Source organism: Trachurus trachurus, assembly GCF_905171665.1.
Source record: "Trachurus trachurus genome assembly, chromosome: 10".
Lineage (NCBI taxonomy): Eukaryota > Metazoa > Chordata > Actinopteri > Carangiformes > Carangidae > Trachurus > Trachurus trachurus.
The window spans coordinates 19,459,009-19,475,151 of record NC_139894.1 but is presented as its reverse complement, the minus strand read 5'-3'; the positions used below and the strand labels follow the sequence as shown (position 1 = coordinate 19,475,151).

The window sequence follows — 16,143 nt, the reverse complement described above, 5'->3', positions numbered from 1 at the left end:
GCCGGGACTTCAGTTGGAAATCTTGCCAAGGATCTAAACCTCAATGTTCACGAGTTGGAGTCTCGTATGTTCCAGATTGTGAGTGGATCAAAGAGAAAATATTTCGATGTAAACCTGAAAACGGGCGTTCTTTACGTGAATGAAAGAATAGACCGCGAGGAGCTCTGTGCAAAGGCAACAAAATGTACTGTCAATGTCGAAGCAGTGATCAACAATCCACTGAAGCTGTATCGGTTAGAGATCAATGTACTCGACATAAATGATAATGCACCTGTTTTCTCCGAGAATTTGCAGACCCTTAACTTTGCTGAAAACACAGTACCTGGAAGTAAATTTGGATTCATTGGGGCTACAGATGTCGACGTTGGTAAAAACAGCGTCAGTACATATAAGCTGAGTCCGAATGATTATTTTTCTTTAGAGATTCACAAGGGTGGAGAGAGTGTGTCTGCGAAGCTTGTGCTTCAAAAAGCTTTAGACCGAGAAACACAACCTACAATAAAACTTACAGTGACCGCAGTGGACGGGGGAAATCCACCGAGGTCAGGGACATCACAAATTATAATAAACGTTTTAGATATTAACGACAACGCTCCTATTTTCAGCCACACTTTATATAAAACTAGAATTCTAGAAAATATCGCACAGGGTCAAACTCTCATAATTTTGAATGCGACAGACGCAGATGATGGATTAAACAGTGAAATAGAATACTCATTAAGAAGTAAAGGTCAGGAACAGGTTTTAGATTTATTTCAAATAGACTCGAAAACAGGTGCAATTTTGGTCAAAGGTGAGATCGACTATGAGAAAAATCAAGCGTTTGAGATTCATGCACAGGCCAGTGACAGAGGACAGCCTCCGATGTCTGCCGAGTGTAAAGTGCTGGTAGAAGTAGTGGACCTGAACGATAACGCTCCTGAGATCACTGTGACTTCACTGGTAAATACAGTGAAGGAGGACGCTGAAGCAGGTACTGCAATTGCACTTGTTTCTATTCTAGACAGAGACAGTGGTAAAAACGGGGCAGTGAGAGCTGAAATTACAAATGATGCGCCTTTTAAATTGGACACAAATTATAAAAATTATTACTCATTAGTGGTTAATGGTCCCCTTGATAGAGAATCTAAAGCTCAGTACAATGTTACTATTGTAGCGACTGATGAGGGAACTCCACCTCTCTCCAGCACCAACATAGTAACTGTTCGTGTTTCTGATGTCAATGATAACCCACCTCGCTTCTCAGAGCCGCTGGTTAATGTTTATGTGAAAGAGAATAGTCCTGTAGGAGCAGTAATAAAAACTGTTTCAGCAATTGATGCTGACATTGATCAGAATGGTCACATGACCTATTCATTCCTACAAAGTAACAGTGAAACGTTGCCGTTATCTACAATGGTAAACATCAACTCAGAGACAGGAGATATAGTCAGTCTGCAGTCTTTTAACTTCGAGGAGTTAAAAACTTTCCAGTTTAAAGTTCAGGCCACAGACTCTGGTGTTCCTCCGCTCAGCAGCAACGTGACTGTCAATGTTTTTATCCTGGATGAGAATGACAACAGTCCCTCGGTTCTCGCGCCCTATTCTGAACACGGCTCCGTTAACAGTGAGAGCATCCCCTACTCTGCTGAAGCGGGATACTTTGTAGCAAAGATCAGGGCTGTAGACGCAGACTCTGGATACAATGCGCTGCTTTCTTATCACCTCTCTGAGCCCAAAGGAAACAACCTGTTCAGGATCGGAACCAGCACGGGGGAAATCAGGACTAAGAGGAGAATGAGTGACAATGACCTGAAAACTCACCCCTTGGTGGTCTTGGTCTCTGATAACGGAGAACCCTCCCTGTCAGCTACTGTGTCTATTGAGGTGGTGGTGGTTGAGAGCACAGCTGACATCCAGACTCAGTTCAGACATGTGCCCATAAAGGAGGACAGCTTCTCTGCTTTAAACCTCTATCTGCTCATCGCCATTGCGTCGGTCTCAGTGATTTTTCTACTGAGTCTCATCAGTTTAATAGCTGTCAAATGTCACAGGACAGACAGCAGTTTCAGCAGGTACGGCGCCCCAATGATCACCACCCACCCTGACGGGAGCTGGTCTTACTCTAAAGCTACTCAGCAGTATGACGTCTGCTTCAGCTCAGACACGCTCAAGAGTGACGTAGTGGTTTTCCCCGCTCCGTTTCCGCCTGTAGATGGGGAGCTGATCAGTATTAATGGAGGAGACACGTTTACCAGGACTCAGACGCTGCCCACTAAAGAAAAGGTAGGAATATTTTAACATTCCGAGTTCAAGCATCCCATTGTTCTACATTTACGTCGAGTGATTGGGGAATCGATGAAGTTTTACTTTCAGAAGTTTTGAGAAAAAAAAAAAAAAAAAAAAAAATTATGCCACATGGATGGTACTAAAACAAACAAACAGGTTTCTCATTTTCACGACAAAAGAGAAAAAAACATGTTAAACTTTTCTGTGTCTTGGTAATACCCTGCTTTAAATGTGTTGATACATCACTAATCTCCGTCATTACTTACTGCATGGCTTTAATGTCGCTATCCTTGGTGCTGAACGTTTCTTCTTTAGTCTTAATTTCAGGACCAAACTGATGTTTTTGATAGAAAGTTTCTTGGGTGGTCTGGATCTGATTCACCAAGTGATCTTCTGTGTATTTGTGAGTGTGAGGTCAGACTTACCTGAATAATGTGTGCCTCTGTGATCACAGTTACTTCACAATGGCTCAACCAAACTTTGACTCATTTTTTCGAAAAAGGTGTCATATTAGACTTTTTATTAAAAGACCATGAAGACGTATGTTGATGGTAAAGAAAAATGCAGCTGACTCTTCTTTCACATATGGCATTGCTTGGCTAAATGGAAACTTACATTTAAGTAATTCTTACTAATATTTTATTGTGTTGTAGTTGAATGTAGTTCCTTATAGTGTCCACGTGGGGACACTGGAGACCACCATATTTGAACTTAGACTTCGGGGCTCCTCCCATGTTCAAAGGATGATGTTTCTCGGGCGATTGAAACAAAGACACTATAAGGGTGAAACGGACCAGTGTGACGACAATTCCTAACTGTATGGTGAATTTGGCGAAAAGGAACAGTCTTTTATCTGGCAATTCAGTTATTTTTTTCGTCGTGACTTAATGGGTGAATCCCTCTTTAGACATTTCCCGATTTATGGAATTATGCCTTTACCGGGCAGGACGAGCTGTGTGTGGATCTATCTGTTGTTCGTGCTGCTGGATTGTTACTGGGAAGCGGTGTCTGGGCAGCTCTCCTATAACGTCGCCGAGGAGGTGAATCTGGGGACTGTTGTCGGAAATATCGCTAAAGATCTTAACATCAATGTCCAGGATTTGGAGCCCCGTATGTTTCAGATCGTTCCTGGATCCAAAACTAAATATTTCGAGGTAAATCTAAAGACTGGTGTCCTCTACGTTAATGAGAGGATAGATCGAGAGGAACTCTGCGGCACTGAACCAAAATGTTCACTTAATGTAGAAGCAGTTATTAACAATCCTTTGAAACTGTACCGGATTGAAATAATAGTATTGGATGTGAATGATAATTCTCCATCATTTCTCAGCGCGTCACAGGAGATCGACATTACTGAGAACACAGCAGCAGGAGCTAAATTTCCCCTACATCCTGCTGACGATGCAGATGTCGGCAAAAATACTGTCAATACCTACAAGCTTAGTCAAAACGAACACTTTTCTATCGATACATACAAGGGAGAGAGTGTAATACCCGAATTGGTGCTTCATAAAGTTTTAGACAGAGAAAAGCAGGCTGGGATTCGCCTTACATTGACTGCTGTAGACGGAGGAACTCCTGCTAAATCAGGGACAATGATCATTACAATAAATGTTTTGGACATTAACGATAACCCCCCCGTGTTCGCTCAAACACTGTACAAAGCCAGTGTGTATGAAAATGTGAAAATAGGCACATCGATAACAACATTAAATGCTTCTGATTTGGATGAAGGTTTAAACGGACAAGTCTTATATTCATTCAGTAAAGTAGGCCGAGGAAAACAAACTGACTTGTTTGCTATAGATGAAAAAACTGGGACTGTAACAAACAAAAAGAACATCGACTTTGAACAGAATAACGCTTTTGAGATTCGAGTTCAAGCCAGTGATGGGGCTTCCTCACCGATGACCTCGCATGCCAAATTACTGATTGAAGTTTTAGACGTCAATGATAATGCACCAGAAATTTCAGTTACATCACTGTTAAACACTGTGAAAGAGGACGCGTCCATTGGCACAGCTATTGCGCTCGTGTCAGTGTTTGATAAGGACGGAGGTAAAAATGGGATGGTGAACTGTAAAATTTCAAATAATGTTCCCTTCAAACTAGAGTCAAACTATAAGAACTACTATTCGTTAGTGGTGGACGGTCCTCTCGACAGAGAGACCACGCCTCAATACAACATCAGCATCACTGCGACTGACGAAGGGAGCCCACCTCTCTCCAGCACGAGCGTTATTACTGTGCACGTCTCAGATGTAAATGACAACAAACCACTATTCACAGAAAATATAATCAGTGTCTATGTGAAAGAAAACAGTCCAGTAGGAGCAGTAATAAAAACTGTTTCAGCAATTGATGCTGACATTGACCAAAATGGTCAGGTCAGATATTCATTTTTACATGAAAGTAGTAATTCACTTCCTCTCTCAACAATGGTAAACATCAACTCAGAGACAGGAGATATAGTCAGTTTACAGTCTTTCAACTTTGAGGAGTTAAAAACCTTTCAGTTTAAAGTTCAGGCCACAGACTCTGGTGTTCCTCCGCTCAGCAGCAACGTGACTGTCAATGTTTTTATCCTGGATGAGAATGACAACAGTCCCTCGGTTCTCGCGCCCTATTCTGAACACGGCTCCGTTAACAGTGAGAGCATCCCCTACTCTGCTGAAGCGGGATACTTTGTGGCAAAGATCAGGGCTGTAGACGCAGACTCTGGATACAATGCGCTACTTTCTTATCACCTCTCTGAGCCAAAAGGAAACAACCTGTTCAGGATCGGAACCAGCACGGGGGAAATCAGGACTAAGAGGAGAATAAGTGACAATGACCTGAAAACTCACCCCTTGGTGGTCTTGGTCTCTGATAACGGAGAACCCTCCCTGTCAGCTACTGTGTCTATTGAGGTGGTGGTGGTGGAGAGCACAGCTGACATCCAGACTCAGTTCAGACATGTGCCCATAAAGGAGGACAGCTTCTCTGCTTTAAACCTCTATCTGCTGATCGCCATTGCGTCGGTCTCAGTGATTTTTCTACTGAGTCTCATCAGTTTAATAGCTGTCAAATGTCACAGGACAGACAGCAGTTTCAGCAGGTACGGGGCCCCAATGATCACCACCCACCCTGACGGGAGCTGGTCTTACTCTAAAGCTACTCAGCAGTATGACGTCTGCTTCAGCTCAGACACGCTCAAGAGTGACGTAGTGGTTTTCCCCGCTCCGTTTCCGCCTGTGGATGGGGAGCTGATCAGTATTAATGGAGGAGACACTTTTACCAGAACGCAGACTTTACCCACTAAAGAAAAGGTAAGAAAATTGCGTAAAAACAAACAAACAGACAATAATAATAATAATAATAATAATAATAATAAAAAACGTTTTACGTTTCAGTGAATATGATTTTAGTATGAAAGTATGACCTGGTTTTTACCTATTCAGCAGGTTTGTTCTGAATCCACAATGATCCAGAATAAGTTAGTCTCATACATTATACAGACTGTGTGTCGTTGTCCATGGTGCTGAAATTACTACCACAGTGTCTTGTCGCTAATCTATATTTTCCTGGCTCATCTATCTGGGTGTTATGATTTTTACCTTTTTACTAACTGATGTCAAACTCCCCGATATAATTAGATTCATAAAAATGTTCCACAAAAGTATTTAATTTACTTAATGACACTCGATTTATTTCCTTTTGAAACACTCGCCTTTCTTGTCACCTATAGTTACACGTCGCTCTGCATCTACGGTTTGTTAAAATGTTGTTGAAATTCACGCCATGGTTTTACATCGTGAAAGTTTGATGCCGGTACATAGGCTAAGTAAGGTGGTGTGTTATGGTAAATAAACAATAAGACAGACCAGGCTAATATTTCGAATGAATTATATTCGTCTAATTTAACTAAATACATTTAAGGTATAGGCACTTTCTTGGTTTGAACACTAGTTATTCTTTAAAGGGATTAATGTTGTTATTGTATATCACCACACGAGGACACTGTAGACCATAACATCTGAGCGTCACTGAGGAAGGCACATGACTCCTCCCAGAAACAGGATGATGAGGCTGTCTCTCTGGGCTTTGTTACAAAGAGACGCAGGGTGTGAGGAAAAAACGATGAGAAACGATATGTAGCTGGATTTTACTGTGAGTGTTTGAAGAAAGTGGTTGGACTTGGATTGACGCATTTTTCGTGTTGGATAAAATTATGCATTTCTCAAGAAGAGCGAACTCTTTGCGGATTTCTTTTGTGATCGTGCTGCTGTATTATTGCTGGGAAGCGGTGTCTGGACAGCTCTCCTACTCCGTGTCCGAGGAGGTAAACCTGAGGACTTCTGTTGGAAATATCGCCAAGGATCTAAATCTCAATGTGCAAGAATTAGAGTCTCGTATGTTTCAGATTGTTAGTGGATCAAAGAGGAAATATTTCGACGTAAATCTAAAAACGGGTGTTCTTTACGTAAATGAGAGAATAGACCGAGAGGAGCTCTGTGCAAAGGCTACAAAATGCACCGTAAACGTAGAGGCCGTGATCAACAACCCACTGAAGCTGTATCGTCTGGAGATAAATGTAGTCGATATAAATGACAACGCACCCGTTTTCTCTGAGCAGCTGCAGTCACTTGACATTGCAGAAAATTCTTTACCGGGAGTCAAATTTGGGCTGATAGAGGCAACGGATTTAGATGTTGGCAAGAACGGTGTTAATACATACAAGCTCAGTAGTAATGATTATTTTTCTTTGGAAATTCACAAAGGAGGAGACAGTATGTCAGCAGAGTTAGTACTGCAGAAAGCTTTAGACCGCGAGCATGACTCTGTTATAAAACTCACACTAACTGCACTAGACGGAGGAAGTCCTCCCAAGTCAGGGACATCACAAATTATTATCAACGTTTTGGATATTAACGACAATACCCCTGTTTTCAGTAAATCTTTATACAAAATTAAAATTCATGAAAACTTGCCAACGGGGTCAAAAGTGATCATCCTGAATGCGACAGACGCAGATGATGGATTAAACAGTGAAATAGAATATTCACTGAGAAGTAAAGGTCAGGATCAGGTTTTAGATTTATTTCAAATAGACTCGAAAACAGGTGAAATTTTAGTCAAAGGTGAGATCGACTATGAGGAAAATCAAGCGTTTGAGATTCGTGCTCAAGCAAGTGACAGAGGACAGCCTCCGATGTCTGCTCATTGTAAAGTCCTGGTAGAAGTAGTGGACCTGAACGATAACGCTCCTGAGATCACTGTGACTTCACTGGTAAATACAGTGAAGGAGGACGCTGAAGCAGGTACTGCTATTGCACTTGTTTCTATTCTAGACAGAGACAGTGGTAAAAACGGGGCAGTGAGAGCTGAAATTGCAAATGATGCGCCTTTTAAATTGGACACAAATTATAAAAATTATTACTCGTTAGTGGTTAATGGTCCGCTTGATAGAGAATCTAAAGCTCAGTACAATGTTACTATTGTAGCGACTGATGAGGGAACTCCACCTCTCTCCAGCACCAACATAGTAACTGTTCGTGTTTCTGATGTCAATGATAACCCACCTCGCTTCTCAGAGCCGCTGGTTAATGTTTATGTGAAAGAGAATAGTCCTGTAGGGGAAGTAATAAAAACTGTTTCAGCAATTGATGCTGACATTGATCAGAATGGTCACATGACCTATTCATTCCTACAAAGTAACAGTGAAACGTTGCCGTTATCTACAATGGTAAACATCAACTCAGAGACAGGAGATATAGTCAGTCTGCAGTCTTTCAACTTCGAGGAGTTAAAAACATTTCAGTTTAAAGTTCAGGCCACAGACTCTGGTGTTCCTCCGCTCAGCAGCAACGTGACTGTCAATGTTTTTATCCTGGATGAGAATGACAACAGTCCCTCGGTTCTCGCGCCCTATTCTGAACACGGCTCCGTTAACAGTGAGAGCATCCCCTACTCTGCTGAAGCGGGATACTTTGTGGCAAAGATCAGGGCTGTAGACGCAGACTCTGGATACAATGCGCTGCTTTCTTATCACCTCTCTGAGCCCAAAGGAAACAACCTGTTCAGGATCGGAACCAGCACGGGGGAAATCAGGACTAAGAGGAGAATGAGTGACAATGACCTGAAAACTCACCCCTTGGTGGTCTTGGTCTCTGATAACGGAGAACCCTCCCTGTCAGCTACTGTGTCTATTGAGGTGGTGGTGGTTGAGAGCACAGCTGACATCCAGACTCAGTTCAGACATGTGCCCATAAAGGAGGACAGCTTCTCTGCTTTAAACCTCTATCTGCTCATCGCCATTGCGTCGGTCTCAGTGATTTTTCTACTGAGCCTCATCAGTTTAATAGCTGTCAAATGTCACAGGACAGACAGCAGTTTCAGCAGGTACGGGGCCCCAATGATCACCACCCACCCTGACGGGAGCTGGTCTTACTCTAAAGCTACTCAGCAGTATGACGTCTGCTTCAGCTCAGACACGCTCAAGAGTGACGTAGTGGTTTTCCCCGCTCCGTTTCCGCCTGTAGATGGGGAGCTGATCAGTATTAATGGAGGAGACACTTTTACCAGGACTCAGACGCTGCCCACTAAAGAAAAGGTAGGAATATTTTAACATTCCGAGTTCAAGCATCCCATTGTTCTACATTTACGTCGAGTGATTGGGGAATCGATTACGTTTTACTTTCAGCAGTTTTTAAACAACAACAAAAAACCTAATAAATTATATGCCACATGGATGGTACTAAAACAAACAAACCGGTTTCTCATCTTCACGACAAAAGAGAAAGAAACATGTTAAACTTTTGTGTGTCTTGGTAATACCCTGCTTTAAATGTGTTGATACATCACCAATCTCCGTCATTACTTACTGCATGGCTTTAATGTCGCTATCCTTGGTGCTGAACGTTTCTTTAGTCTTAATTTCAAGACCAAACTGATGTTTTTGATAGAAAGTTTCTTGGGTGGTCTGGGTCTGATTCACCAAGTGATCATCTGTGTATGTATTTGTGAGTGTGAGGTCAGACTTACCTGAATAATGTGTGCCTCTGTGATCACAGTTGCTTCACAATGGCTCAACCAAACTTTGACTCATTTTTTCGAAAAAGGTGTCATATTAGACTTTTTATTAAAAGACCATGAAGACGTATGTATGTTGATGGTAAAGAAAAATGCAGCTGACTCTTCTTTCACATATGGCATTGCTTGGCTGAATATTCAAATGGAAACTAAAATTTAAGCAATTCTTACTAATATTTCATTATGTTGTAGTTGAATGTAGTTCCTCATAGTGTCCACGTGGGGACACTGGAGACCACCATATTTGAACTAAGACTTCGGGGCTCCTCCCATGTTCAAAGGATGATGTTTCTCGGGCGATTGAAACAAAGACACTATACGGGTGAAACGGACCAGTGTGACGACAATTCCTATGGTGAATTTGGCGAAAAAGCACAGTCTTTTATTTGGCAATTCAGTTAATTTTTTCGTAGTGACTTAATGGGTGAATCCCTCTTTAGACATTTCCCGATTTATGGAATTATGCCTTTACCGGGCAGGACGAGCTCTGTGTGGATCTATCTCTTGTTCGTGCTGCTGGATTGTTACTGGGAAGCGGTGTCTGGGCAGCTCTCCTATACCGTCGCCGAGGAGGTGAATCTGGGGACTGTTGTCGGAAATATCGCTAAAGATCTTAACATCAATGTTCAGGATTTGGAGCCCCGTATGTTTCAGATCGTTCCTGGATCCAAAACTAAATATTTCGAGGTAAATTTAAAGACTGGTGTCCTCTACGTTAATGAGAGGATAGATCGAGAGGAACTCTGCGGCACTGAACCAAAATGTTCGCTGAGTGTAGAAGCTGTTATTAATAATCCTTTGAAACTGTACCGGATTGAAATAATAGTATTGGATGTGAATGATCATTCTCCATCATTTCTCAGCGCGTCACAGGAGATAGACATTACTGAGAACACAGCAGCAGGAGCTAAATTTCCCCTACATCCTGCTGAGGATGCAGATGTCGGGAAAAATACTGTAAATACCTACAAGCTGAATCAAAACGAACACTTTTCTATCGACACGCAGAAAGGAGAGATCATAACACCCGAATTAGTGCTTCATAAAGTTTTAGACAGAGAGAAGCAGGCTGCGATTCGCCTTACATTGACTGCCATTGATGGAGGAACTCCTGCTAAATCAGGGACAATGATCATTACAATCAATGTATTAGACAGTAACGATAATCCCCCTGTGTTCGCTCAAACACTGTACAAAGCCAGTGTGTATGAAAATGTGAAAATAGGGACATCGATAATAACTTTAAATGCTACTGATTTAGATGCAGGCCAAAACGGGCAGGTTTTATATTCATTTAGCAAATTCAGCCGAGGGAAACAAACTGACTTGTTTGCTATAGATGATAAAACTGGGACTGTAACAAACAAAATGAACATCGACTTTGAAGAGAATACTGCTTTTGAGATTCGAGTACAAGCAAGTGATGGAGCTTCTTCTCCTCTCACTTCACATGCTAAATTATTGATTGAAGTTTTAGACGTCAATGACAATGCTCCTGACATTTCAGTGACATCACTGTTAAACACAGTGAAAGAGGACGCGTCCATTGGCACAGCTATTGCGCTCGTGTCAGTGTTTGATAAAGACGGAGGTAAAAATGGGATGGTGAACTGTAAAATTTCAAACAATGTTCCCTTCAAACTAGAGTCAAACTATAAGAACTACTATTCGTTAGTGGTGGACGGTCCTCTCGACAGAGAGACCACACCTCAATACAACATCAGCATCACTGCTGCTGACGAAGGGAGCCCACCTCTCTCCAGCACGAGCGTGATTACTGTGCACGTCTCAGATGTAAATGATAACAAACCTCTATTCACAGAAAATATAATCAGTGTCTATGTGAAAGAAAACAGTCCAGTAGGAGCAGTAATAAAAACTGTTTCAGCAATTGATGCTGACATCGATCAAAATGGTCAGGTCAGATATTCATTTTTACATGAAAGTAGTAATTCACTTCCTCTCTCGACAATGGTAAACATCAACTCAGAGACAGGAGATATAGTCAGTCTGCAGTCATTTAACTTCGAGGAGTTAAAAACCTTTCAGTTTAAAGTTCAGGCCACAGACTCTGGTGTTCCTCCGCTCAGCAGCAACGTGACTGTCAATGTTTTTATCCTGGATGAGAATGACAACAGTCCCTCGGTTCTCGCGCCCTATTCTGAACACGGCTCCGTTAACAGTGAGAGCATCCCCTACTCTGCTGAAGCGGGATACTTTGTGGCAAAGATCAGGGCTGTAGACGCAGACTCTGGATACAATGCGCTGCTTTCTTATCACCTCTCTGAGCCCAAAGGAAACAACCTGTTCAGGATCGGAACCAGCACGGGGGAAATCAGGACTAAGAGGAGAATGAGTGACAATGACCTGAAGACTCACCCCTTGGTGGTCTTGGTCTCTGATAACGGAGAACCCTCCCTGTCAGCTACTGTGTCTATTGAGGTGGTGGTGGTTGAGAGCACAGCTGACATCCAGACTCAGTTCAGACATGTGCCCATGAAGGAGGACAGCTTCTCTGCTTTAAACCTCTATCTGCTGATCGCCATTGCGTCGGTCTCAGTGATTTTTCTACTGAGTCTCATCAGTTTAATAGCTGTCAAATGTCACAGGACAGACAGCAGTTTCAGCAGGTACGGGGCCCCAATGATCACCACCCACCCTGACGGGAGCTGGTCTTACTCTAAAGCTACTCAGCAGTATGACGTCTGCTTCAGCTCAGACACACTCAAGAGTGACGTAGTGGTTTTCCCCGCTCCGTTTCCGCCTGTAGATGGGGAGCTGATCAGTATTAATGGAGGAGACACTTTTACCAGGACTCAGACACTGCCCACTAAAGAAAAGGTAAGAAAATGATGCAACGTATCGGAGTTACAATCATCTCATTCATAAAGCTGAGGCCCAAAGCAAATTCCGACTGTTTTTTTCACTTTTTCGTTAATAAAATTGATAAATTTACAGTTGTTTGAATTGATTTATTTTAAGGAGTAGTATTTCTCTTTACCTGAGCTACAGCATCTGTAGACCTACTATTTTCAGTTCATAAAGTTCTCACGCTAAACAGAGAGTACGTGTTGCTGTCTATGGTGCTGAAATAAACACCGCAGTGTGCCGTGTGCTGTCGCCGGGTAACGCGGACAACGTGACTCCGCATTTAAAAAGAAATGTTGTTTTCCTGGCATACTTAGTTGGATTTCATGACGATCAATGTTCCATTTACTCTTGAATTTAGCAAACCCCGTTCTGATATTGGTTGAAGAAAAATATTCCATTTCCGCTAATTCATTCATATTGAAAATTGCATTCCTTGCTTTGAAGCCTGTATGTCCGCAAGGTGAATGTCTACTGTTATGGGTGTAGGGGGAAAAAACATTCAAAAGCGTTGGGATGATTGAGCGCAGTCATTTGTGTCGAATTATTGTTATTTTGATCGTTTGATATGACTGTTCACAATTCAGAATGTCATCACTTAGACGCAGCATGGCTATTGTTACATACCTCTCTTGATGCACTTCGTCAGTGAAGTAACTGGGGTTACAGGGGGTTTCGGGTCTTTCAACTTCAGTTGAACCTGTAAGACAGTATAAAATGAAAAACTTGACTGTTCAGAGGTTGTCTGCAGGCTTTTTAAATCACCACACGGGGACACTGTAGACCATAAGATCTGAACGTTGCTGAGGAAGGCATGAGTCTCCTCCCAGAAACAGGGGGATGATGATGACGGTTCTTTCGGCTTTGTCACAAAGAGACGCAGGGCGAGAGAGGAAGGATGAGAAACATTATAAAGATGGATTTTAATAGGCGTGTTTGGCTGAAGTGGTGATCGGACTTGATTTAATGCATTTTGTGCTGGATATAAATATGCATTTCCCCAGCGGAGCGAGCCCTTTCCGGATTTCTTTTGTGATCGTGCTGCTGTATTATTGCTGGGAAGCGGTGTCCGGACAGCTCTCCTACTCCGTGTCCGAGGAGGTAAACCCGAGGACGTCTGTTGGAAATATCGCCAAGGATCTAAATCTCAATGTGCAAGAATTAGAGTCTCGTATGTTTCAGATTGTTAGTGGATCAAAGAGAAAATATTTTGATGTAAATCTAAAAACGGGTGTTCTTTACGTAAATGAAAGAATAGACCGAGAGGAGCTCTGTGCAAAGGCTACAAAATGCACCGTAAACGTAGAGGCCGTGATCAACAACCCACTGAAGCTGTATCGTCTGGAGATAAATGTAGTCGATATAAATGACAACGCACCCGTTTTCTCTGAGCAGCTGCAGTCACTTGACATTGCAGAAAGTTCTTTACCGGGACTCAGATTTGGACTGATAGGAGCGTCGGATTTGGACGTTGGCAAGAACGGTGTTAATACATACAAGTTAAGTAGTAATGATTATTTTTCTCTGGAAATTCACAAAGGAGGAGACAGTGTGTCAGCAGAGTTAGTGTTGCAGAAAGCTTTAGACCGCGAGCAAGACTCTGTTATAAAACTCACACTAACTGCACTAGACGGAGGAAGTCCTCCCAAGTCAGGGACATCACAAATTATTATCAGCGTTTTGGACAATAACGACAATGCCCCTGTTTTCAGTAAAACCTTATACAAAATTAAAATAGCTGAGAACTTGCCAACGGGGTTTAAAGTGATCACCCTGAATGCGACAGACGCAGATGATGGATTAAACAGTGAAATAGAATATTCACTAAGAAGTAAAGGTCAGGATCAGGTTTTAGATTTATTTCAAATAGACTCGAAAACAGGTGAAATTTTAGTCAAAGGTGAGATCGACTATGAGGAAAATCAAGCGTTTGAGATTCATGCTCAAGCAAGTGACAGAGGACAGCCTCCGATGTCTGCTGGTTGTAAGGTGCTGGTAGAAGTAGTGGACCTGAACGATAACGCTCCTGAGATCACTGTGACTTCACTGGTAAATACAGTGAAGGAGGACGCTGAAGCAGGCACTGCTATTGCACTTGTTTCTATTCTAGACAGAGACAGTGGTAAAAACGGGGCAGTGAGAGCTGAAATTACAAATGATGCGCCATTTAAATTGGACACAAATTATAAAAATTATTACTCGTTAGTGGTTAATGGTCCGCTTGATAGAGAATCTAAAGCTCAGTACAATGTTACTATTGTAGCGACTGATGAGGGAACTCCACCTCTCTCCAGCACCAACATAGTAACTGTTCGTGTTTCTGACGTCAATGATAACCCACCTCGCTTCTCAGAGCCGCTGGTTCATGTTTATGTGAAAGAGAATAGTCCTGTAGGAGCAGTAATAAAAACTGTTTCAGCAATTGATGCTGACATTGATCAGAATGGTCACATGACCTATTCATTCCTACAAAGTAACAGTGAAACGTTGCCGTTATCAACAATGGTAAACATCAACTCAGAGACAGGAGATATAGTCAGTTTACAGACATTTAACTTTGAGGAGTTAAAAACATTTCAGTTTAAAGTTCAGGCCACAGACTCTGGTGTTCCTCCGCTCAGCAGCAACGTGACTGTCAATGTTTTTATCCTGGATGAGAATGACAACAGTCCCTCGGTTCTCGCGCCCTATTCTGAACACGGCTCCGTTAACAGTGAGAGCATCCCCTACTCTGCTGAAGCGGGATACTTTGTGGCAAAGATCAGGGCTGTAGACGCAGACTCTGGATACAATGCGCTGCTTTCTTATCACCTCTCTGAACCCAAAGGAAACAACCTGTTCAGGATCGGAACCAGCACGGGGGAAATCAGGACTAAGAGGAGAATGAGTGACAATGACCTGAAAACTCACCCCTTGGTGGTCTTGGTCTCTGATAACGGAGAACCCTCCCTGTCAGCTACTGTGTCTATTGAGGTGGTGGTGGTTGAGAGCACAGCTGACATCCAGACTCAGTTCAGACATGTGCCCATAAAGGAGGACAGCTTCTCTGCTTTAAACCTCTATCTGCTGATCGCCATTGCGTCGGTCTCAGTGATTTTTCTACTGAGTCTCATCAGTTTAATAGCTGTCAAATGTCACAGGACAGACAGCAGTTTCAGCAGGTACGGGGCCCCAATGATCACCACCCACCCTGACGGGAGCTGGTCTTACTCTAAAGCTACTCAGCAGTATGACGTCTGCTTCAGCTCAGACACGCTCAAGAGTGACGTAGTGGTTTTCCCCGCTCCGTTTCCGCCTGTAGATGGGGAACTGATCAGTATTAATGGAGGAGACACGTTTACCAGAACGCAGACTTTACCTACTAAAGAAAAGGTAAGAACAGTCTATGTATAAGGTCTGCTAATTCAGAGGATGGTTCAAGCATTACTAAACATTGTTGCTAATAATATATATAATTCTCCCAAACTATTCTACTATTCTATAAATGCGTTTTTTTTGTCATTGTCTATATAACTTGTTTACTGGAGTTTTCAATGTAAGTGCAACAGTCGCTGTCCATGGTGCTTAAGACAAAAACTTGACTGTTAGGATCAGAATGGTCACATGACCTATTCATTCCTACAAAGTAACAGTGAAACGTTGCCGTTATCTACAATGGTAAACATCAATTCAGAGACAGGGGATATAGTCAGTCTGCAGTCATTTAACTTCGAGGAGTTAAAAATAAGCTCGTGTTGCTGTTTCTAGTTTTGCACAGATCAAACTTGGTTATTTTGGTCTTTAATGAGACACTTTTACCAGAACCCAGACGCTGCCCACTAAAGAAAAGGTAGGAATATTTTAACATTCCGAGTTCAAGTGATTGGGGAATCGATGAAGTTTTACTTTCAGCAGTTTTGAAACAACAACAAAAAACCTAATAAATTCTATGCCACA

The 16,143-nt window shown here is 42.3% G+C and overlaps 4 protein-coding genes across 4 annotated transcripts in view; all 4 read left to right on the top strand.

The window, feature by feature from the left end:
- The window catches only part of LOC310992220 (protocadherin alpha-8-like), a gene marked incomplete at both ends in the record, with an annotated part of 130,723 nt that overhangs the window by 3,262 nt on the left and 111,318 nt on the right, over nucleotides 1–16,143 (top strand). Inside the window, 2 exons of the mRNA XM_083980239.1 lie at nucleotides 1,515–2,265; nucleotides 4,383–4,520. Coding sequence (XP_083836365.1) covers nucleotides 1,515–2,265; nucleotides 4,383–4,520 — 889 coding nt within the window. The remainder of the gene's footprint in view (nucleotides 1–1,514; nucleotides 2,266–4,382; nucleotides 4,521–16,143) is intronic.
- Nucleotides 6,479–8,875, top strand: LOC310992913 (protocadherin alpha-8-like; the record flags this gene model as incomplete). Its single annotated transcript, XM_083981143.1, has 1 exon — nucleotides 6,479–8,875. One exon carries the CDS (start codon nucleotides 6,479–6,481, stop codon nucleotides 8,873–8,875), a length of 2,397 nt encoding a protein of 798 aa, XP_083837269.1.
- LOC310993101 (protocadherin alpha-10-like) lies at nucleotides 9,802–12,192 on the top strand (the record flags this gene model as incomplete). Its single annotated transcript, XM_083981371.1, has 1 exon — nucleotides 9,802–12,192. One exon carries the CDS (start codon nucleotides 9,802–9,804, stop codon nucleotides 12,190–12,192), a length of 2,391 nt encoding a protein of 796 aa, XP_083837497.1.
- Nucleotides 13,198–15,600, top strand: LOC310992912 (protocadherin alpha-3-like; the record flags this gene model as incomplete). The annotated part of the gene is made up of 1 exon (XM_083981142.1): nucleotides 13,198–15,600. The coding sequence occupies one exon, from the start codon at nucleotides 13,198–13,200 to the stop codon at nucleotides 15,598–15,600; it is 2,403 nt and encodes an 800-aa protein (XP_083837268.1).